General features: G+C 49.3%; 1 protein-coding gene across 1 annotated transcript in view; it reads left to right on the top strand.

Moving 5' to 3' along the window:
• The window catches only part of cacna1ba (calcium channel, voltage-dependent, N type, alpha 1B subunit, a), a 668,325-nt gene that overhangs the window by 5,339 nt on the left and 639,443 nt on the right, over positions 1-23,543 (top strand). The window contains exon 2 of the mRNA XM_037680745.1: positions 6,971-7,076. Coding sequence (XP_037536673.1) covers positions 6,971-7,076 — 106 coding nt within the window. The remainder of the gene's footprint in view (positions 1-6,970; positions 7,077-23,543) is intronic.

A 23,543-nucleotide genomic window follows, 5' to 3' on the forward strand; every position in this document is an offset into this window, starting at 1 on the left:
ATGAAGATGTTCACATCCTGGACAGAGAGGAACGATGGTTTGAGAGAAGAGTAAAGGAGGCCATCTTTGTGAAAAGAAATCGTCCATCATTAAACAGGGGTGGAGGCCTCCGGGTTCAACTGTCCCCCTCTTACAATGCTGTGATTGCTAGTATCACTCAGCCCTCTGTGAGTAGTAAACAGCCATCAGTGTGCTAATGACCCATTGTTAGGCTGATGGTCCTTCTTGAGCATGTGATCAGCTGGTTTTGGTTGTCAGCAGCAAACTGGTTGATCCACTCTAAGAAGGTGCTATTTAAGAGACTGAGCTGAAAACAGCACCTCAGACTGAGGAAGTCTCTTGGATGAGAGACGAAACGTTTCTAGATTTTTTTTGCTTTGTTTTGCTATTGTTTTTTTGAATGTCCAGAGGACCAGATTGAACTTTTTTGGATTTTTCTACCTGGATTATTGAGCATGCATCAGGAGGGTGCAGGTATCACTCTTGCTTTGAGTTTATACTCTTTGTTGCACGCGTGCTGTGGGTGACGAGCGTCCAGAGCATCATAAAAACAACAGCAGAGGTGTCGGAGTTATTTATTTATCATCTCAGCAGCATAGGGGAGCGACACGGTTCAAGCATGGCTCCCAGGATGACAAGGCAGTCATAGTTGTTCATAACTTTATTATTAGTAAGACTGAGAGTCGCTGGATCCAAGCAAACAGTTGCCGGAATGCACCCTGATAAAATAAGAGAGTTCCTGGATCTTGTTCCAGGAAGATCTGGTTCAAATTAAGCACTGATTATGCTCAACTGTATCAAGTGCAGCACTGAGGTCTAACAGGACCAGTATAGACACAAGTCCATTGTCTGAGGCCATGAGAATATCACTAGTAACTTTCACCAGTGCTGTTTCTGTGCTATGATGAGCTCTAAATCCTGACTGAAACTCTTCAGACAGATTATTTCTTTTGCAGATGTCCACGCAACTGACCTGCAACTATATTCCTTAAAATTTTTTAGATGAACGTTAATTAGATATAGGTCTATAATTATCCAGGATTCTTGAGTCAAGATTATGTTTCTTAAGTAAAGGTTTAATTACAACAATCTTAAAGCTCTGTGGTAACCGTTTATTAGAGAAAAATTAAGCAGGTCCAAGACGTGGTTATTAATTAAGGGAAATACGTCTTTAAATAGCCTGGTTTGGATAGGATCTAGCAGACGTGGATGGTTTGGATGAAGCTATTACTTTTGACAATACAGAGAGCTCAACATGACAAAAACAGTCCAAACATAAATCAGGTTCTAGTGACATTTTTAAAGTTGTCCTATCTGACACGAAACCAGAGGCAATAGGGTTGGTTTGAGTTCTATTTTGTATAGGCTTCGCCCTTTAAGGCTGTCGCTGGTGGGTTTTATCCCGTCATGCAAAGCATCGCACTAAAGCAATTTAGTCCACGCCCACCTGTTGTGTGGGCCACACCCAGTCCATATAAATTACTTTAAGAGCGGGTAATCGGCTCCCATTTTTCTTCAGCAAGCTAATAGCACCATCAGAACGAAGAAGGGAAGTTGTCCAGCTTGACCAGCTCAACCTTTGTTAAGGCTGCCTGTGGTCCCGCCATGCCAACCTCCTGCTGTCCCGGTGAGTTCTCCTCCCCGAGGAGAAGCAGACGAGCAGTCTTGTTTCAAGGTAAGCGCCGAGGAATATTTCTCAGTGGCGGGTCGCTACACGCTGGACGACGCCATCAACCATTTTTTACTTTTTCGCCGACTCTCGGAGCGAATTGAATGGTTCCTCCGGGACAGGTGATGTCAGCAGCAGCCCCCGCTGCTCCCTCCGTCCTGGAGAGCGTAGTTTCGGAACGAGGGGGGGTGAGCCCCCCCCCCCCCGGACCTTTTTCGCATTGGCGACCACACCGCTCTTAGCCGTCGGTGCCCTCCTCTGGAGCTGCCCGGCATAATCCAGGAGGCGGCAGACATGAAGGGACTCTCCTTCCCCCGCCCAGATCGGATGATCTGGCGGGAATGTTTTTGGCTCCACCCCGGCTCGCCGTCCTGATCCCATCTGGCCTCGTTTCCCAGCAGTGACGTCCTACTGGAACGAGGCTGCAGCCGGACCTGGTAGACTGAGAGCGCCGGTTTCCACATCCGCGCCCATCAACAGAGTGGAGGGGTTTTACCGAGCGGAAATTCCCTCGGTGCCCCCCCTGGAGCCAAGCTTGGCGGAAGCTCTTGGAGCAAAGATGTCCAGGTTGGACCAGCGTCCTACGCCTCCGGAGAGGCATGGCCAGATGTGATGTCGCTCTCCAACCGAGCTCACCAGTATGCGGTCCAGGCGACTGCAGCGAACAATAACGTTCCGCCACTGACTTACAGCATCTCAGAGGCCGGAGGGACAGACCTGCCTCAGGAGACGAGGAGCTCCCTCTGCAGGCGTCTGACGTCACCCTCAATCAGTGTGCCTCGTCTGCTGTCTGCCTTGTCTCGCATCGCAGCCTGCATGACAATGGCTCAGAGGTCCACCTGGCTTGTCACTCCCTCTCTCTGTCGGAGACGCTGCATATGGACTCGCTGGAAGGCCCCATCACGACGGACGTGCTGTTCGGAGCCAATTTTCAAATCGGAGGAGGTGTCGGAGACTGTGCCCCATCTGATTAAGTCACACCCCTCCTCCCCCCCCCCCCCCCGCCCGCTGGAAAGAGTGTCGTGGCCGAGACAGCAGAGATGCGCCACAGCTGCAGCAGCGTCTTCTCGCTCCGCTCTGCTGCCAGCCCCTCCCATCAGAGTACAGCCCTCCTCATCCCGACAAGCTGCAGGGCTCACGGGGGAGAAGATTTAAAAATTATTCATTGCGGACGATGGGTGTGCATAATGATGGTTTGAGTTTTTGGAATAAAACGTAAACATCATTCAGGAATTAAAGTGTCTGTTTTCAGGTTGACTGTCAGTTCGTACGATCTTACAGCGGCATTACCTCACACATCCTCCACACAAGCGGGCCGGTGTACTCCAACAGGGTTTAAATCACCACAGCTTGAGTAAATAGACAAAATGCACGCGTGAACGACACAGCAGTCAAAGTGAATGCTTTCAGCAGACCAAGTCCAGTGGGAAACCTTGCTCTCAGCCCAAGCTGTGCGCTGCCTCCTCAGCACACGCCAGCTCACATCAGCACGGATGTGAGCCTGCAGCCTGAGTGAGGCACACATGACGGCGGTGATTGGCGTCCGTAAATAACTTGACGCAGCATAAACACGTGCCCGCTTCCCAAACGTTACGCGGAGTGGCAGCGAGCGTGCGCTCCAGATAGATGGATGAATCATTATCAGCAGAAGATTCATGCTGCAGTACAGCTCAAACCCCCATTCGGAGGAACTCTAGAGACATTTTCTGTCATCTCTAGAACAGATCTTGTCCCCCCTCGCAGAAGCTCAGGAAATTCCAATAAAAATGTAATTTCCAGGGTCCTAGAAGGAGAGGAAAACACAGGGTTCCACTCTCGTCACCTCCTGGTCCCAAACGGACCGGAAGGATGAGATTTATCTTAGATTTGTCAATTTTGAACTGTGAGACAAAATTTCCATTCAAAATGCGTCGAGTCACTCTGCAGCCGCCACATAGAGCAGGGAGGAGAATTCTGCTTTATCTGGACATCTGTTGCTGCTGACCCGCTTTTCCAGACAGGTGGCAGCAGTGTAACTCACCTGAAACCGGCAGAGTGATAAAAGCTGTTTCCGTCAGCAGACTTACGTCACACGTGTCAGACTTCACAGAGGCACATACATTTCTCGAGCTGTGGGGGTGCTGTGGCCACCCCACACAGCAACTCATATAAATGTTTTTGGAGTGTCACGGTTTTTTGAATGTGATTCAACACTTGGCCTCTGTGCTGCAGAATCATCATGTGTGGATTCACACAGACAGCAAGTGACTGTTGCATACATAACCAGCGGGGGGGGGGGGGGCTCACTCAGCCCAAATGTTACACATTGTGAGACAGCTGCTGTGTTGGGCACACCAAAATCTGTTCTCCATCAGAGCAGTGTACATCCCTGGTGTTCTGAACAGGGGGCGGATGTGATGTCCAGGGACGGTCCGCATCATGGGGCCTGGACCCCCATCCAGAGCTGATGGTTCAGACGTGGCAGAAATTTAGCAAAGCGGCTGTGGTCCTGTTTGCAACACGAGAGAACGCTCAATGTCAACTATGGTTCTCACTGAGCCCACGGGACGAACCACCTCTAGGGGTGGACGCGTTTGCTCACAGCCCGTGGCCCAAAATGCTTCTTTACGCATTTCCCCCACGCCCTCTGATATCACGGTTTCTGAACTGAGTTCAGGAGGAGGGACTGACAGCTCTCCTGGTGGCTCCCGAGCACGTGAACGCGCCATGGTTCCCAGTTCTACGACACCTGTTATCGGGGAAACTGCCGTGGAGGGAGGATGCTCTCCTCCAGGCAGGAGGAACGATCAGGAGTTACCCAGAAATAGGCCGGCAGCTTTGAGTCTGGCCGCTGAGTAGATCCGCTTAGAGAGGATGGGTCTCTCTCAAGATGTAGTGCGTACGAATCAGGATTCATGTGCTGCATCTACCACGGCGCTGTACACATCAAAGTGGACAGCTTTTCAGAGCTGCTGTACGGATAAAGGTGTAGAGGCCACCTCATGTCCACTAGGTGGTGTGCTGTCCTTTCTGCAGCAGCTGATGGACAGAAATCTGGCATTCGGCACGATTAAAACGTACGTTGCAGCCATCCCTTCTTGTCACGAAGGGTTTCGGGAACAGAACAGCTTTCAATCATCCGCTGATGAAGCGTTTTTTAAAAGGTGTACAGAGACGACGGCCCATTTCACGCCTACTTGCTCCACAGTGGGATTAAACGCTGCTCCTGCGAGCCCTCATCAAAGCTCCAATCGAGCCACTAGATCAGTTTCCGATTAAATTCTTGTCTTTTAAAACAGCCCTGCTGCTGACTTTAGCATCCGCTAAGAGGGTGAGTGACTTATCTGCCCTCTCTGTTGCTCCGTCATGTCTCAGAACTAGGCTGATGGCAGCTCAGCTGATCTGAGGCCTAAAGCTTGGATTACTGTCATTAATCAATCATGGTGAAAATAAATTGACATTCTTTACAAAAAAAACCCAAAGTTTTGTTAACACGAACCCAAACTTTTAGAGTATTACTAATAAAATGCCTTTGAAATTCAACTTAGTTTATTTTTGTAGCTCTAAGTCACATCCGAAGTCATCTCAGGGTATTGTACAAAAACATAAAAATATATATTTTTAAAAATTTCTCAATCTAAGGGAGCAGCAGATTTAGATTAATCTTCACTTTGTCAATGTCCCATCCTGAGCAATCACAAAGGAGACAGTGGAAAGGAAAAACTGAAACCTCCAGCAGAACCAGGCTCAGGACGAGCGGCCATCTGCTTCGACCGGCTGGGTTTGAGAGGACAGGAAGTAGAAACAGACAAACACAGAATGACTGCTCCAGATGTTCTTTCTATAGGAGGAAAGACAAAAAACGTTAAGATATAAATAATTACAAATACTAACACATAGAGTAGAGCAAGTAAAGACAGCAGCAGAGACAGGAAATGTGGTCAGTTTGTCCTCCAGCAAGCTCCAGTATACTCGCGTGTCCTGTCAGTCTGTGCGGAAACTGTGCACACTGTTCACAGAGGGTTGAGACTTCATACTCGAGCGTTCACCATGAGCGACTGCAGTCAGCTTCGCAGGAAAGGGCCGTTTACCTTCGGGACAAATTAAGTTTGCCGATTAGTCATTTGCTGACATGCCTACTGGATTGATTGATGGGTCGCAAAAAAAAAAACCCAAAAAAACGAGAGCTGGCAGCCCCAGCTGCAGCGGTGTTCTGTGTTTATATGTTGTTAATAAAAAGTTCTAAAAAAAAAACAAAAAAAAAAAACAGGGAGTGCTGGCCCTTCAGCCCACACATCAGAACAGCCCACCAGGAAATCTCTAGACCCTCTCGCAGCCACGCTGGACCTGATTTAAATGAAGGACAAATTCCTTCATTTCTCATAATTTCAGTCATGATGTCAACAGACGAGGAGGAAGAGATCACTTGCCTCTTGGAAAAAACAAAACAAAAGAAAAGTCCATTAAACTAAATCAGGGATGAAGAAGGGAAATTTAATACATTGGTGTATACAAAACAGTCCGTTGCCATGCAGTTTGTTGTACGACACAGAGTACGAGTACGCAGTTGTAAACATTGATCTTTGTACAGACACGCCCTGTGGGCATCCGCTTCAACTCTGATCCGGTATGCACGGACCTCCATGGATTGAGGTATTCCCGAGTATACTGGAGGCTTTAGTTTATAGCAGCAGAACTAAGGGATAGTTCAGGAAACCCAAACCAACCCTAACTATAGGATTTATCAAAAAAGAAAGTATTTAAGTCCAGTCTTAAAACTGGACAATGTGTCAGCCTCACGGACAGAAACTGGAAGTTGGTTCCACAAGAGAGGAGCCTGATAACTGAAAGATCTTCCTCCCAGTCTGCTTTTGGAAACTCTAGGAACCACAAGTAAACCTGTAGAGAAATACTTTTGCCTCCATCCACTGACGTACTGTGCAATCATCTTTTCTCTGACAAATCACTTTAAAGGGGGTGCATATTTATGCTGTCACTTGTTTTCCATTACACATATTTTTAATTAGTGAGTGAGAGAGTGAATGATTGTTTGTCTCGTTTGTCTCCATGTGTCCCTGTGATGAACTGGACACCTGTCCAGGTGTCCCTGTGATGGACTGGAGACCTGTTCATGGTGTCCCCCCCACCTCTCTGAAAAAATTGAGTTTAACATTGAACAGGTCTTTTTGATTTGTTTCTTTTTTATTTAGAAGGCAAATTTATAATGATCTTGATTGCTTTATGACAGCAATCAAAGCATAAAACATCTATTTAGACCCTGTGCATATTGTAGGTACAGAGAGTTTTCCTTAACCCTCTTACTCCATTTGAGTACCTGATCCTGGCCACCATCATAGCAAACTGCATCGTTCTGGCCCTGGAGCAACACCTGCCCGCTTCAGATAAAACCCCACTGTCGCAGCGTTTGGTGAGTACCACTCTTTCATAGCTTCTGTCTGACTCTTTTTCTCTTTGGTACACCCCCGACTGTGCAAGATGGTGCTTCTGCTTCCTGCTTTGACTTCTATACCCCACATTCCTGCTGATGGTTGAACATGTAGGTGTCCATTACAGTGATACTGACATAAGAAAGTAATCTAAAGGGACATTCTGGTCATTTTTAAAGTGATATTCTATCAAACAGTTAGTTTGTCTGCTGTGACAAGGTACCAGTCGAGCACAGAGCATGGAGAAAAGGGCAGAACCCTGCATGAACTAATATCAATCCTCTACAGTTTTGCAGTTTTGCATCAGTTTTGCATCCTTTGCATCTTGCCAAGATGGCCGCGCTCAGAGCAGTTGCAGCTTCACAGGCTCCCGGTACCATCCCAGTTTTTAGAAGTTTTGATATTGACTCTGTGCCTGACTCCACGCGATTTATGCGTGTGAACTATAGCCGAACCGAACTGATGAGAATAGGAGCGGATTTGCCACGAAATATAGCAGAAATCAGCAACAAACTCAAAGCTACGCTTGGCAGAATGCAGATCTTAAAGTCATCTACCTGGAAGCTGCAGCAGAGGCGTTCCAGCGGGCAGAAGAGGAAGCGCTGCTCCTGGCTTAAGAGGAGAGGATGCCGGGCGGGGGTTATGATGAGGCTACGAGCTAACGCTAAAGCCGGTAAACTCCCCTTGCCGTCTCTCTTTCTGTCGAATGTCCGCTCGTTGGACAACAAGATGGATTTACTTCGTCTGAGAGCGGGCGCCTCAGAAGAGATGAAGAAGTGTGCGGTGCTTTGCCTCACGGAAACGTGGATTACAAGCAAAACGCCGGACACAGTCTTCCAGCTGGATGACAGACTTTTTTTTCGAGCGGACCGCTGCAGCGAGCTAACGGGGAAATCACGGGGAGGCGGAGTATGCATTTACATGAGTAAAAGTTGGTGCACGAACTGTACTGTTGTAAATAGCTCATGCTTGAAGGCTTTGGAGCAAATAACAGTGAAATGTCGGCCACATTATCTACCCCGAGAGTTCACGGTGACTTTCATCTCTGTTGTCTACATTCCTCCGGACGCTAATGCTAATGAATCACTGCAGGAGCTTCATGATATCATCAGCTCGCTGCAGAACAAACACCCCGAGGCTCTTTACGTGGTAGCCGGAGACTTTAACCACGTGAATTTAAAGGACTGTCTCCCAAGCTTTAATCAGCATGTGGCGATTCCGACACGTGGAGACCACACGCTGGACCGTGTTTACACGAACGTAAAAGATGCATACAAAGCCGAACCCCGCCCCCACCTAGGACTGTCAGACCACATCTCAATCTTCCTGGCTCCTGCTTACATGCCCCCGCTGAGACGCTCCAGACCGGTACAAAAGAAAGTTAAATGCTGGATCCAGGACAGTGGCCCCATACTGAGAGATTGTTTTGAACGAACAGACTGGCAGGTTTTCAGAGAAGCAGCTGAAAATGGAGGTTCGCTTGATCTTGACCAATACACATCCTCAGTTCTGGGTTACATTAGTACATGTACTGACACCGTCTCCACTATCAAAAATGTTAAAAGCTACCCAAACAGAAGACCTTGGCTGAATGCAGAGGTGCGTACCCTGCTGGAAGCCAGGAACACTGCCTTCAGGTCTGGAAACTCAGAGGAGCTGAGTAGGACAAGAAAAGAGCTGGTTGCTGGTATTAAGAGGGCCAAGGCCACATATGCAAAGAGGATCGAGGGTCAATTCATCTCACAAGACCCTCGGAGCATGTGGAGGGGCATTAAGTGCATAACAGATTATAAAGGAAGGAGTGAACAATGCCCCAAAGATCCATCTCTGCCTGATGCCCTCAACAAGTTCTATGCACGCTTTGAAGACCCGAACAGACCACCCAGCACCAGACTCACCTCACCACCGGATGAAGAGCATCTCAGCGTGACCTCAGCAGAAGTAAGGAGTACCTTCAGGAGGATTAATCCGCACAAAGCAACTGGCCCAGACAACATCCCTGGAAAAGTGTTGAAGGAATGTGCTGATCAGCTCTGTGAGGTGCTGGCAGACAACTTTAACACCTCACTTACCCTGGAGACAGTTCCCACCTGCCTGAAGACTGCCACCATCATCCCAGTCCCAAAAAGCTCTACAGTGGCTGGTCTGAATGACTATCGGCCAGTGGCCCTCACCCCGATAGTCGCTAAATGCTTTGAAAAACTGGTCATGACTCGCATCAAAACAACCATCAACATCAACGAGGACCCTCATCAGTATGCATACCGTGAGAACCGATCAACAGAGGATGCAATCTCCTCTGTGGTCCACACTGCGCTCAACCACCTGGAGCAGAAAAACTCTTACGTCCGTATGCTCTTTGTGGACTTCACATCCGCCTTCAACACCATGATCCCCCAAACTCTGATGGACAAACTATCCACACTAGGACTAAGCCCCTCCATTTGCAACTGGGTACTAGACTTTTTAACAAACAGACCACAGTTAGTGAGGATCCACAACCTCTCCTCCTCCACCATAACCCTCAGCACTGGCTCTCCTCAGGGATGTGTGTTGAGCCCCCTCCTGTTTACTCTGCTCACGTGTGATTGTGCAGCTACCCATCCAGGCTGTCACATTGTAAAGTTTGCAGATGATACAGCGGTGGTGGGATGCATCACAAACAATGATGAGTCCAGCTACAGGCAAGAGGTGGAACACCTGGAGAGCTGGTGCAAAGAGAATAACCTTCACATCAATGTGAAGAAGACAAAGGAGATGATTGTGGACTTCAGAAGGAACAAAAACATCTACACCCCCCTGAACATAAGAGGATCTGCGGTGGAAGTGGTCTCCAGCTACAAGTACTTGGGTGTACACATGAATGACAACCTCAGCTGGAGCAACAACACCACCAGCCTGATCAAGAAAGCTCATCAGAGACTCTACTTCCTCAGACGGCTGAGGCGAGCTGGTCTGGGAAGCTCAGTCCTCACCTCCTTCCACAGGTGTGCAGTGGAGAGCATCCTGTGCTCGAGCATCAATGTGTGGCATGGAGGCTGCACAGCTGCAGAAAGAAAAGCTTTGCAGAGAGTGGTGAAGGCTGCACAGAAATCTGTCGGAATCAGCCTCCCCACCATCACAGACATCTACACTTCCAGATGCAGGAAGAGGGCCACCTGCATCATGAAGGACCCCACTCACCCAGCACACACATTTTTTGCCCCACTCCCCTCAGGAAGTAGGGTAAGGAGCATTAAGTGTAGAACCACTAGACTGAGGAACAGCTTCTACCCTGAGGCTGTTAGACTCATGAATCTCTAACTAACTAGAATAATCACTGTGAAAAACCATATCATGTTGCTGCTGATCTGTTTCATGTTGCTGCTGATCTGTTTCAATGTTGATGTGTTCATGCGTGCACATCTGCTCACAGACTCATGTTCATGTTTGTGCTGATGTTCAATGTTTTTATGTTATGCGTGCTTAGTGTATATTTAGTTGATGTTTTTCTTAGTTCAAATCTTAGATGTTATTACTGTTTTTCTTATACATTTTAGTGTTGGATGTAACTGGGACCTTGTGTACATAATTTCGCTCCTCCACATGTACCACATGAGGTGCGAATGACAATAAAGAAACTCTGACTCTGACTCTGATGAAGTGGTTGCTTTAATTCCATGTCCCAAGAGCCATAGTCCTCAGTCGGAAAGGGGTGGATTCCTCTCTTTAGGTCGAGGGTGAGGTTCTGCCTCAAGTGGAGGAGTTCAAGTATCTCTGGGTTTTGTTCACGAGTGAAGGAAGAATGGAGCATGAGATTGACAGATGGAATAGTGCAGCGTCTGCAGTATTACGGACTCTGTGCCCGTCCGTTGTGGTGAAGAGGGAGCTGAGCTGTAAGGCCAAGTTCTCTGTTTACCGGCCAGCAGCATCAATGTATACAATCTATTTACATATTGATCCACCACAGTCAACATTTAAATCACTGTTTCAGAGCTGCTTTTCGTCTCCTTGGTATTAAAAAAAGTTCTAGACAAAAACAACTGAACTTTTTTGTAACCAAAGACATTTTTCTTCTCATCCGAGGAGCTTCTTAATTCAAAGAAAGACAGTGTGGAGTTTGATTTATAAAGCTGAGCTAAACTTGCTACATTTGCAGATTGCCCTATCACTCCTCACAACAGGGGTTCATTAGGGTCATTGTTAGTCTGACTAACAGACGAGTCACTGTGGTTACATGAATGAAATTCCCCATAAGAGTGGAAATGACTAGGTATCATGCCTAATGCTCCATTATATATTTTTGAAAGTTGAAATCTGAGACATCCTCCTCTGTTCAAAGATGGTTTCTCTCATTTTACATAAACAGCTTCCTTCACACCCCTCTCAAAGGTCAACATTGTGAACATTTTGGTCCTCAAATGAGTGTCCCTTATCCCTGAGGTGTAGGTGAACAGCTGAGTCTTGTTCAGAGGAGGTGGTTCTCCTGTGTTGAGCCATGCGTCTGGAAAGTAACTGGTTTCTCCAATATAGAGATCTGGACAGTCCTCGCTGCACTGGACTGCATAAACCACACCACTCTGTTTGTGTATGGGTGTTTTGTCCTTTGGGTGGACGAGCTGTCTGAGAGTCCTGTTGGGTTTGAAATGTGCTGGGATGTTGTGTTTGTTGAAAGTCCTCCTGAATTTCTCTGATACTCCAGCAACATAAGGGATGACTTTGTTTTTTCATCAGTTGTTCTCATTTTTCTGTTTAGTAGTGTGTTTTGTAGATTTCCTCGCTGACTTGACAAAAGCACACTTAGGATATCCACATGTTTGGAGAACATTTGTGATGTGTTTCTGTTCCTTTTCCTTCCCTTCTGTCTTTGTGGGGACGCGTTCGGCCAAATACTGTAAAGTTCTGATGACAGAGAGTTTATGTTCCAGTGTATGGTGAGAGTCACACAAAATATACTGCTCTGTGTGGGTTGGTTTTCTGTAAACTTCTATGTTGAGGCTGTCCTCACTGTCCATCTGAATCAAACAGTCCAAAAAAGGCAGCTTTTTGTCATTTGCATCCTCTCTGGTGAACTTGATGTTGTTGTCAACAGAGTTGATGTGTCTGGTGAACGCTTCTACTTCCTTGACCTGGATTTTGACCCAGGTATCATCCACATATCTGAAACAGTGGCTTCGTGTTGTTCCCTCAAAGGAGTTTAGGGCTATCTGTTCCACTTCCTCCATGTAAAGATTGGCAACAATGGGTGACACTGGAGATCCCATGGCACAGCCGTGCTTCTGTCTGTAAAAACTGTCATTGAACTTAAAATAAGTGGTGGAGAGGCAGAGATCCAACGGGGTGCAAATCTGGTCTGGGGTGAAGTTGGTCCTGTTGATTAAGTCCTTGTCTTGTAGAAGTTGTTTTGTGATAGTTTGTACTGCTTCAGTACAAACCATTGTACTGCTTCACCTTCCCATGGGCTCACCACCTATGGGAGGGGCCAAAGGGGTCGGGTGCAATGTGGGATGGGTGGTGGCCGAGGGCGGGGACCCTGGCGGTCTGATCCTCGGCTACAGAAGCTGGCTATTGGGACGTGGAATGTCACCTAACTGGTGGGGAAGGAGCCTGAGCTGGTGTGTGAGGCTGAGAGGTTCCGGCTAGAAATAGTCGGACTCACCTCTATGCATGGCTCTGGCTCTGGAACCAGTTTCCTTGAGAGGGGCTGGACACTCTTCCACTCTGGAGTTGCCCCTGGTGAGAGGCGCCGAGCAGGAGTGGGCATACTTATTGCCCCCCAATTTGGTGCCTGTGTATTGGGGTTCTCCCCGGTGAATGAGAGGGTGGCCTCCCTCCGCCTACGTGTGGGGGGACGGGTTCTGACTGTCGTTTGTGCTTATGCCCCAAACGGCAGTTCAGATTATCCACCGTTTTTGGAGTCCTTGGAAGGGGAACTGGAAAGTGCACCTCCTGGGGACTCCCTTGTTCTGATGGGGGACGTCAATGCTCATGTGGGCAATGACAGTGAGACCTGGAGAAGTGTGGTTGGGAGGAATGGCCCCCCTGATCTGAACCCGAGTGGTGTTCTGTTGTTGGACTTCTGTGCTCGTCATGTACTGTCAATAACGAACACCTTGTTCAAGCATAAGGGTGTCCATATGTGCTTTTGGCACCAGGACACCCTAGGCCGCAGTTCGATGATCGACTTTGCCATCGTCTCATCTGATCTGCGGCCACATGTCTTGGACACTCGGGTGAAGAGAGGGGCGGAGCTGTCCACTGATCACTACCTGGTGGTGAGTTGGCTCCGATGATGGGGGAGGATGCCGGTCAGACCTGGCAGACCCAAACGTATTGTGAGGGTTTGCTGGGAACGTCTGGCAGAGTCTCCTGTGAGACGGAGTTTTAACTCACACCTCGGGGAGAACTTGGAACATGTTCCGAGTTAGGTGGGGGACATTGAGTCTGAGTGGACCATGTTTCGTGCCTCTATTGTCGAGGCGGCTTACCGGAGCTGCGGCCGCAATGTTGTCGGTGCCTGTCACAGCGGCAACCCTCAAACCCGATGGGGGACACCGTCGTGAGGGATGCTGTCAGACTGAAGAAGAAGTCCTATCGGGCCTTTTGGGCCTGTGGAACCCCAGAAGCAGCTGATGGATACCGGCAGTCCAAGCGACATGCGGCTCGGGTGGTTGCTGAGGCAAAAACTCGGGCATGGGAGGAGTTCGGAGAGGCCATGGAGAATGACTTCCGCACGGCTTCCAGGCTATTCTGGTCCACCATCCGGCGTCCTGGGGGGGAAAGCAGTATGCCACCAACACTGTTTATAGTGGGAGTGGTGTGCTACTGACCTCAACTCGGGATGTTGTGGGTCGGTGGGCGGAATACTTTGAAGACCTCCTCAATCCCACCGGCATGTCTTCCACTGAGGAAGCAGAGCCTGGGGACTCTGGGTCGGGCCATCCAATCTCTGGTGCTGAGGTCACTGAGGTGGTTAAAAAGTTCCTCGGTGGCAGGGCCTCAGAGGTGGATGAAATTCGCCCAGAGTTCCTTAAGGCTCTTGATGTTGTAGGGTTGTGTTGGCTTACGCGACTCTGCAATATTGCGTGGATATCGGGGGAAGTTCACCTGGATTGGCAGACCGGGGTGGTCCCCCTATTCAAAAAGGGGGACCGTAGAGTGTGTTCCAACTACATGGGAATCACGCTCTTAAGCCTCCCTGGTAAGGTCTATTTGGGGGTTCTGGAGAGGAGGGTCCGTCGGATAGTCGAACCTCGGATTCAGGAGGAGCAGTGCGGTTTTCATCCTGGCCGTGGAACACTGGACCAGCTCTACACTCTCAGCAGGGTCCTGGAGGGTGTGTGGGAGTTTGCCCAACCAGTCTACACGTGCTTTGTGGACTTGGAGAAGGCGTTCGACCGCGTCCCTCGGGGAACCCTGTGGGGGATACTCTGGGAGTATGGGGTACCGGGACCTTTGATACAGGCTGTTAGGTCCCTGTATGACCGGTGTCAGAGCCTGGTCCGCATCGCCGGCAGTAAGTCGGGCTTGTTCCCGATGTGAGTTGGACTCTGCCAAGGTTGCCCTTTGTCACCGATTCTGTTCATAACTTTTATGGACAGAATTTCTAGGCACAGCCAAGGTGTTGAGGGGATCCACTTTTGTGGCCTTATGATTGCATCTCTGCTTTTTGCAGATGATGTGGTCTTATTGGCTTCATCAGATCGTGATCTACAGCTTTCGCTGGAGCGGTTCGCAGCTGAATGCGATGCGGCCGGGATGAGGATCAGTTCCTCCAAATCCGAGGCCATGGTCTTGAGCCAGAAAAGGGTAGAGTGCCCTCTCTTGGTCAGGGAGGAGGTCCTACCCCAAGTGGAGGAGTTCAAGTATCTTGGGGTCTTGTTCACGAATGAGGGAAAAATGGAGCATGAGATCGATAGGCGGATAGGTGCAGCATCTGCAGTGAAGCAGGCGCTGTACAGGTCTGTCATGGTGAAGAGAGAGCTGAGTCAAAAGGCGAAGCTCTCAATTTACCGATCGATCTACATTCCTACCCTCATCTATGGTCATGAGCTTTGGGTTGTGACCGAAAGAATGAGATCTCGGATACAAGCGGCCGAAATGAGTTTTCTCCGCAGGGTGTCTGGGCTCTCCCTTAGAGATAGGGTGAGAAGCTTGATCATCCGGGAGGGACTCAGAGTAGAGCCGCTGCTTCTCCACGTCGAGAGGAGCCAGTTGAGGTGGCTTGGGCATCTGTTTAGGATGTCTCCTGGATGCCTCTCTGGTGAGGTGTTCTGGACACGTCCCACCAGAAGGAGACCCAGAGGAAGACCCAGGACACGCTGGAGGGACTATGTTTCTCGGCTGGCCTGGGAATGCCTCGGAATTCCCCCGGAAGAGCTGGCCCAAGTGGCTGGGGAGAGGGAAGTCTGGGCCTCCCTACTTAGGCTGCTACCCCCGTGACCCGACTCCGGATAAGCGGAAGAAAATGGATGGATGGATGGATGTACTGCTTCAGAAATGGGTATGCAAGTGAAAAGAGAAGTCACATCATACGATACAAGGGTTTCTCCGGGGGTTTGTTTAAAATGTTGAACTTCGTTGGCAAAATCAATGGAGTCCTTTATAAGGTGTGTTTCCTACAAGAGGAGCTAAAATACCAACTAGTTGTTTAGCAATATTGTATGCCACTGAGTTCATGCTGCTGACGATGGGTCTGAGTGGTGTTCCTTCTTTGTGTATTTTAGGAAGTCCATATAGAGAGGGAGTGGCTTCCCCTGGGTACAGTTGTACGATTGATAGAATGTTTTCTCCTTTTCAAGTTTTTGCAGGTAATCTGTGGCTTTCTTTTTGTAGGTGGTAGTTAGGTCCCTCTTCAGAGTCTCGTAGATGTTTCTGTCACTCAGTTATGTATATATATTTTTCCTGGTAATCTAAAGTGTTGAGGACTACTGTGCATCTTCCTTTGTCAGCTGGTAAAATGATGATGTTTTGGTCCTGGCTGAGTGATGTTATCACTTTTCATTCCTGTGGTGTGAGATTTCAAGGAGGCTGCTTGGCACTGGAGAGGGTTGCTTATATTTTAATTCTGAGTTGTTCTGCCCCTGTTTCTGCCAAGTTGTTCCTAATGGCAAATTCAATGGCAGTGATTAGATCCACAACAGGTATTTCTTGTGGAGAAATGGCAAAATTTAGTCTTTTTGCCAGCACATCTTTCTCAGGATGTGTCAAAGTCCTGTTTGCTCTGTTTGTCTCCTTGGTGTGGAAGCCTAAACCCTGCAGAGCTGCTTTTATCTGTTCTGCATTACCTCAGATTACCCCTGCTGTGCCTCACCGCCCACCCCCATCTCAGCTCTCTTGTTAAGCCTTTTCCATTAAAGACATAAATGCTGCGAGCCCTTCTGTTCAATGATCCCCTGACAGAGACGGGGGCGAGGCTGTTGTCAGTAATCTGACTCCCAGCTGCTTGCTGTCAGATAACTGACACTTTTAGTCCACATAGTCAAAATGACGGGTTCAAATACGTCTTCGGGTTTGATTCTGTGATGTTAGTCCATCATCACTTACATTTGAAAAAAGGAATAAGTGGGCCCTGTCTCCTATTATGCAAGCCACTGGACTGCAACCAGGAAATATTCCAGTTGTTCTAAAAAAGTTAAATCTGGTTCTCAGGACATAAAAAAATAAAAATAAATTGTAGAAACACTTCGTCTTTCATCCGAAAGACTTCCTCAGTCTGAGAAGTCTTTCAGATGAAACACGAAACGTTTCAACAAATTTCTTTTTAATGTCCAGAGGACCAGATTTAACTTGTTTAGATTTTTTTACCTGGATTATTGAGCATGTATCAGGATATTCAAGTTGTTCGTTAGTTAGATCGTCCCCCGCCTCTCACACAGTGACTGCAGGACATGGGCACCGGTGACCCCCGTGACCCAAAAAGGAAGAAGTGGGTAAAAGATAATGGATAGATGGTGGGCAAACTTTTAGACTCGCGGGCCACAATGGGTTCTAAAATTGAAGCGAAGGGCTGGACCAGACTCGCGGGCCACAATGGGTTCTAAAATTGAAGTGAAGGGCTGGGCCACGAACAGATGGATGAAGTGTTTGTGTGATGTTACACCCCAGCGCTAAATCAGTCGCCGGGACGCAATTGATTATGGGTGATTCCAACTTCTGCACCACTCAAGCAGCCACTAAGTCAGGATTATATGATAGAACAGTGATTTTATTTACAAAAGTGAAATTATTGCCTTTGTAAAGTCTTACCAACTTCAGGGCGAGCCCCGACCAAAACAACAAACAAAACAAAACACTGTATTTTCTCATACCTGAAGAAACGCTGGTTACGTACTGTAACCACAGATTCTATGAGTATAGGCGTAGCCCTTTAAGAGCTGTCGCTTAGTGGGTTTATCCCGTCATGCGAAGCATTGCACTGAAAAATTTAGTCCATGCCCACCTGCTGTGTGGGCCCCACCCGGTCTGTATAAATTACGTTAAGAGCAAGTAATCGGCTCCCAAATAGCTTTTTCTTCAGCCATTTAGGAGCCAGTGAGGCCCGACGCTTAAAAGGCTACGCCTATACTCATAGAATCTGGGGTTACAGTACGTAACCAACGTTCTATTTCATATAGGCTTCGCCCTTTAAGAGCTGTCACTTAGTGGGTTAAGGGCGAAGCAGATGTGGTCCTAGCCTCACTTGGTCCATTCGAACACCATACGAAGCGGCAGCTTGCCAAAAAACGCCTTGTCACTCAGCTCTCCATGTGCGTAATTACGCGTTGCGTAAGTATGCGTACCATGCACAGACGCATGCTGTGTAGTTATGCGTTCTGAGTGCATGAACGCCCCGGAAAGCTTTCAACGGGGAAAGGAAGATGCTGAAACAGGGCCATGATTCAACAGATTCACGGCTGAACAATATGAACAGATTAATAATAGCAAGTGAGCTGTTTATTAATCAAATGAACTGATTGGTAACAATAGTCATGAACTGATTAATGACAATAGAACCAAAATAACAGTCACAACTTGTGGCTGATAACAACATCTCACACTGTAATGCATGCAGTCAGATGTGAGTTTAAACAGGGTTCCCTGAAACAACAATATTCATTCTGTTAAAACACTAAGGACAGAATGTGTCATGGAACGAGCCGTCACATCACGTAGATAAAAGCGAATAAATGAGCAGGGTGTTGACCACTCGGCCGCAGTGCAAATATCCTGCATTGTCATACCATTGTGCAAAGCAGTCAAAGATACAATACCTCTGGTCGAGTGCGCCCTGAGGTTATCAGGAGGCTCTAAATCTGATGCTCTGTAGGCTTCAGAAATGGCCTCACACAGCCAGTGTGACAGGCGCTGGGTGGATAACAGGCGACCCGCAGATGCATTTCTATAATGCACAAAGAAATGTTGAGTTTGACGCATTGCAGCTGTGCGCGCTATGGAACACGTCAACACCCGCACAGGACAGAGCAGATGGAAAGATGTTTCTTCTTCTGATTTGTGGGGGGAAGGGGAAAAACCCCTCCAACGATATCATTCTTGATTTAAAAGAGCTCGTGATGTTTTAGGCATAAAAGCTGGATTCGGTCTTAGATCAGCTGAGCTGCCATCAGCCTGAATTCTAAGACATGACGGAGTGACAGAGGGCAGACTCACCCTCTTAGCGGATGCTAAAGCCAGCAGCAGGGCTGTTTTAAAAGACAAGAATTTAATTGGAAACTGATCTAGTGGCTCGAATGGAGCTTGATCAGGGCCCACAGGACCAGCGTTAAATCCCACTGTGGAGCAAGTAGGCGTGAAACAGGCCTGCATCTCTGTATACCTTTCAAAAAAACCCCGCTTCATCAGCGGATGATTAAAAGCTGTTCTGTCCCCGAACCCTTCGTGACAGGAAGAGATGGCTGCAGCGTATGTTTTAATCGTGCTGAACGCCAAATTTCTGTCTCTCAGCTGCTGCAGAAAGGACAGCACGCCGCCTAGTGGACATGCCTCTCCATGGGCCTCTACACCTTTCTCTGTACACCAGCGCTGAAAAACTGTCCACTTTTATGTGTATAGCACCGTGGTGGATGTAGCACGTGAATCCTAGATTGTGTGCACTACATCTTGTGGGAGACCCATCCTCTCTAAGCGGATCCGCTCAGCGGCCAGACCCAAAGGTGCTGGCCTATTACTGGGTAACTCATGATTGCTCCTCCTGCCTGGAAGAGAGCATCCTCCCTCCACTGCAGTGTCTACGGGCGCCCCGATAACAGGCGTTGTAGAACCGGGAACCATGGTGCGTTCACGCGCTCGGGAGTCACCAGGAGAGCTGTCAATCCTCCTCCTGAAGTCGGTTCAGAAACTGTAATATCAGAGGAGGTGGGGGGGGAATGCGTAAAGAAGCGTTTTGGGCCATGGGCTGTGAGCAAACACGTCCACCCCTAGCGGTGGTTCGTCTCGCGGGCTCAGTGAAAACCATAGTTGACACTGAGCGTTTTCTCGTGTTGCAAATCGCTTTGCCAAATTTCTGCCACGTCTGGGCCATCAGATCGATGTGGAGGGTCCAGTCCCTGTGACGCAAACCGCCCCTGGACATCACATCTGCCCCTTGTTCAGAACACCGGGGATGTACACTGCTCTGATGGAGAGCAGATTTGGTGTGCCCAACACAGTAGTTTTCTCGCAATGTGAACATTTGAGCTGAGCGCACACCCCCCTGCCGGTTTATGTAAGTAGCAGTAACCTTGTTGTTTGTGTGAATCAAAACGTGTTGATTCTGTAGCACAGGAGCAAAGTGTTGAATCACATTCAGAACCGTTCGACATTCCAGATAAGCTGTTGTGAGAGAGGCCACAGCACCCCTACAGCTCGAGATACCCCCACCCCCCAACCTGACAATGATGCGTCTGTGAAGACTGACACGTGTGACATAGGTCTGCTGATGGGGACTCCCTCCGACAGAACCAGGGGGTTTCCCAGTGTCGAAGATCTGTTCTCATTGAGGGAGGAACAGTGATCGTCCGTCTCTTTTGTTTCACCGGATCCACGCGCAGACGAGCAAACCATCTCTGGAGGCATCTCATGTGTATTAAGCCCAGCGGGCCACTGTGTGAGCTGACAACATCATTCCTAAAAACTTCATGACGGAAAATAGCTGTTACTACTCTGCCCGGTCTTACGTGGTGGAGCTGGACTCTTAGAGTGTCGATTCTCGTCTGTGATAAACAACTAAACGAGCTCTCATGGTGGTCCAGTTTAGCCCCACTCCCAGATAACAATCATCTGGGTCGAGAGAATCGAGTTTTTTCCCAATTTATGGCGAAGCCCAGAATTAGCAGGAGTGACGTCAACACCTGAGCCTGTGCCACTGCTGCCCCTTTTCAACATGTGAAGCGGTCTGCCCATGATCGCCTTGTTGAAAACTGACAGGTCCAAAATCAGTCTCGTTCCTCCGGTCCGTTTAGGAACCAGGAAGTAACGTGAGTAAAAAAACTGTGTTTTCTTCTCCGTCGGGAACCCCTGGACTTCTGCATTTAGGGATGAGACCTGGTCTGGTGATGACAGGACCATCTCTAAAACTCCTCCGAACGGAGGGGGTCGGGCTGCAAGTTGCAGCGTGTAACCCCTGCTATCAGCTTGGCCATCCATATGTCTGGCGAGCAAGCTCGCATCCACTCCTCGTAACGTTCGTGGAGTGGGCGCGCGTTTAGGTGGTACATCATGTTTTTACGGACGTCAGCCAGTCTACCGCCCCGATCATCGTCATGTGCCGTGGAAGTGTGTTCCGCGTGACACAAGGTGAGGCTTCCTCGAAAGAGTTCTGAGTGCACCTCTGTGCCGTGCTCGGGCTGTGGGTTCACATTCATGTCTATGTGGACCGGTGTGTTGAGGAGAGGCGTGTTAAAACTGTTTGCGCTGGGGGAGCACGCGTTTGACACCACTGCGGTGAGACGCGTGCTTCTCCTGTGCGTGCCTTCATCAACGCCGCGTCATTTGAATGAAGGCTGCAGGCGCCGCGGAAGCACGCTTTTACTTCGTTGAGGCGCATGCCTTTTTATCATAAAGGGTTCTATTTCGTATAGGCTTCACCCTTTAAGGCTGTTGCTGGTGGGTTTATCCCGTCATACAAAGTATCGCACTAAAAAATTTAGTCCACACCCACCTGTTGTGTGGGCCCCACCTGGTCCATATAAATTATGTTAAGAGCGTGTAATCGGCTCCCATTTTTCTTCAGCAAGCTAATAGCACCGTCAGAAGAACGAAGAAGGGAAGTTGTCCAGCTTGACCAGCTTTGTTAAGGCTGCCTGTGGCCCCGCCACACCAACCTCCTGCCGCCCCGGTGAGTTTTCCTCCCCGAGGAGAAGCAGACAAGCTGTCTTGTTTCAAGGTAAGCACCTAGGAGTATTTCTCAGTGGCGGGTCGCTACACACTGGATGACGCCATCTTGTAATTTTCCTTTTATCGCCGACTCTCGGAGCGAATCGGATGGCTCCTCCGGAACAGTCGACGTCAGCAGCAGCCCCCGCTGCTCACTCCCTCCTGGAGAGAGTAGTGTCAGAACGAGGGGGGCTGAGCGAATGCTCACCCCCCCCCCCCCCCCCGGATCTTTTTCGCATTGACGACCACACCACTTCCAGCCGTCGGTGCCCTCCTCTGGAGCTGCCCGGCATAATCCAGGAGGCAGCTGACATGAAGGGACTTTTATTTGTCCCTCTCCTTCCCCTGCCCAGATCGGATGATCTAGCGGGAAGGTTTCTGGGCTCCACCCCGGCTCCCCGTCCTGATTCCATCTGGCCTTGTTTTCCCAGCAGTGACATCCTGCTGGAACGAGGCCGCAGCCGGTTCTGGTAGACTGAGAGCGCCGGTTCCCACATTCACACCCATCACCAGAGTGGAGGGGTTTCAACGAGCAGAAATTCCCTCTGTGCCCCCCTGGAACCGAGCCTGGCGGAGGCTTTCGGAGCAAAGATGTCCAGGTTGGACCAGCGTCCTGCACCTCTGGGTAAGCATGACCAGACGGTGACATCACACTCCAACCGAGCTCACCAGTGTGCGCTCCAGGCAGTCGCAGCGAACAATACATTACGCTGCTGGCGTACAGCGTTTCAAAGAGGCTGGAGGAGACGTAGAGCTCCCTCTGCAAGGCAGCTGATGTCATCCTAAACCTGAGCGCATCTTCTGCTGTCTGCCGGTCTCGCATCGCAGCCCGGAGGACGAGGTTTTCCAGAGGTCCACCTGGCTCGTCACTCCCCCTCCCTTTCGGAGGAGCTACAGAAGGCTTTTTGTTGGAGGGCCCCATCAGCGACGGACGCGCTGTTCGGGATCAATTTCAAGGACATGCTGGAAAACTCGAAAAAGTCAGAGGAGGTGTCAGAGACTGTGCGCCATCTCATCAAGCCGCACGCCTCATCCCGCCCCCGGCCCGCTGGAAGGATTGTCGTGGGCAAAGACAACAACAACGACGTTCCACGACTGCAACAGCATCTCCCCGCTCCTCTACACCACCAGTCCCGCCCGTCAGACATCAGCCCTTCTTATCCAGGCAACCGGCGTTTCAGCGTTTTCCCTGAGATCGCCAACAGGTGGCGCCCTGGGACAACAAACCGCAGAGCTCATGGGGGAGAAGATTCAAAATGACGGTTTGTGGCGGATGTATGTAATGATGACACGAGCTTTGAAATAAAACATCATTCAAAGATTAAAGTGTCTGATTTTAGCCTGTTTGTCAGCTCGGATGACCTCATAGTGGCTTTTCACACATCCTCCACACAAAATGAGCCGGTGGCCTTAAAAAAGGTTTTTCAGAATCACCGCAGCACCAAAATAAACTCGAGATGCTCGCATGACACAACAGTCAAAAGCGAATGTGGTCCGCAGAACGAGTCCAGTGGAATAAGTCGTTTTCAGCCCGAGCTGCTTGCTTTTCACCGCAGCGGTGTCAAACGCACGCTCCCGCAACGCCAGTAGCCTTCACTCAAACAGTGCTGCGTTGATGAAGGCGCGCACACCTCTCCCCAGCGCTCACCGGCTCGCATCAGCATAAATGTGAGACCGCAGAATGAGTCCAGTGAGAAACCTCGCTCTCAGCAGGAGCAGCACGCGTCTCACCGCAGTGGTGTCAAATGCGCGCTCCCGCGGCCCTGGCAGCTTTCACCCAAACAGCGCCACGTTGATGAAGGTGCGCACACCTCTCCTCAACACACGCCGGTTCACATCGACATGAATGTGAACCCGCAGCCTGAATGCGGCACAGAGGCACGCTCACAGCCCTTTTGAGGAAGCCTCGCCTTGGGTCATGTGGAAAACACTCCCGCGATGCATGACGGCTGTCAAGGCTATAGACTGGCAGACGTCCGTAAGAAACATGACGCACCACCTAAACGCACGCCCACTCCACGAACGTTAAGCGGAGTGGCAGCGGACATGCTCGCCAGACAGATGGATGAGCAGGCTGATAAACAAGGGTTTTACGCTACAATTCGCAGCTCGACCCC

This window comes from Nematolebias whitei, chromosome 8, assembly GCF_014905685.2.
Source record: "Nematolebias whitei isolate Nwh7 chromosome 8, NemWhi1, whole genome shotgun sequence".
NCBI lineage: Eukaryota > Metazoa > Chordata > Actinopteri > Cyprinodontiformes > Rivulidae > Nematolebias > Nematolebias whitei.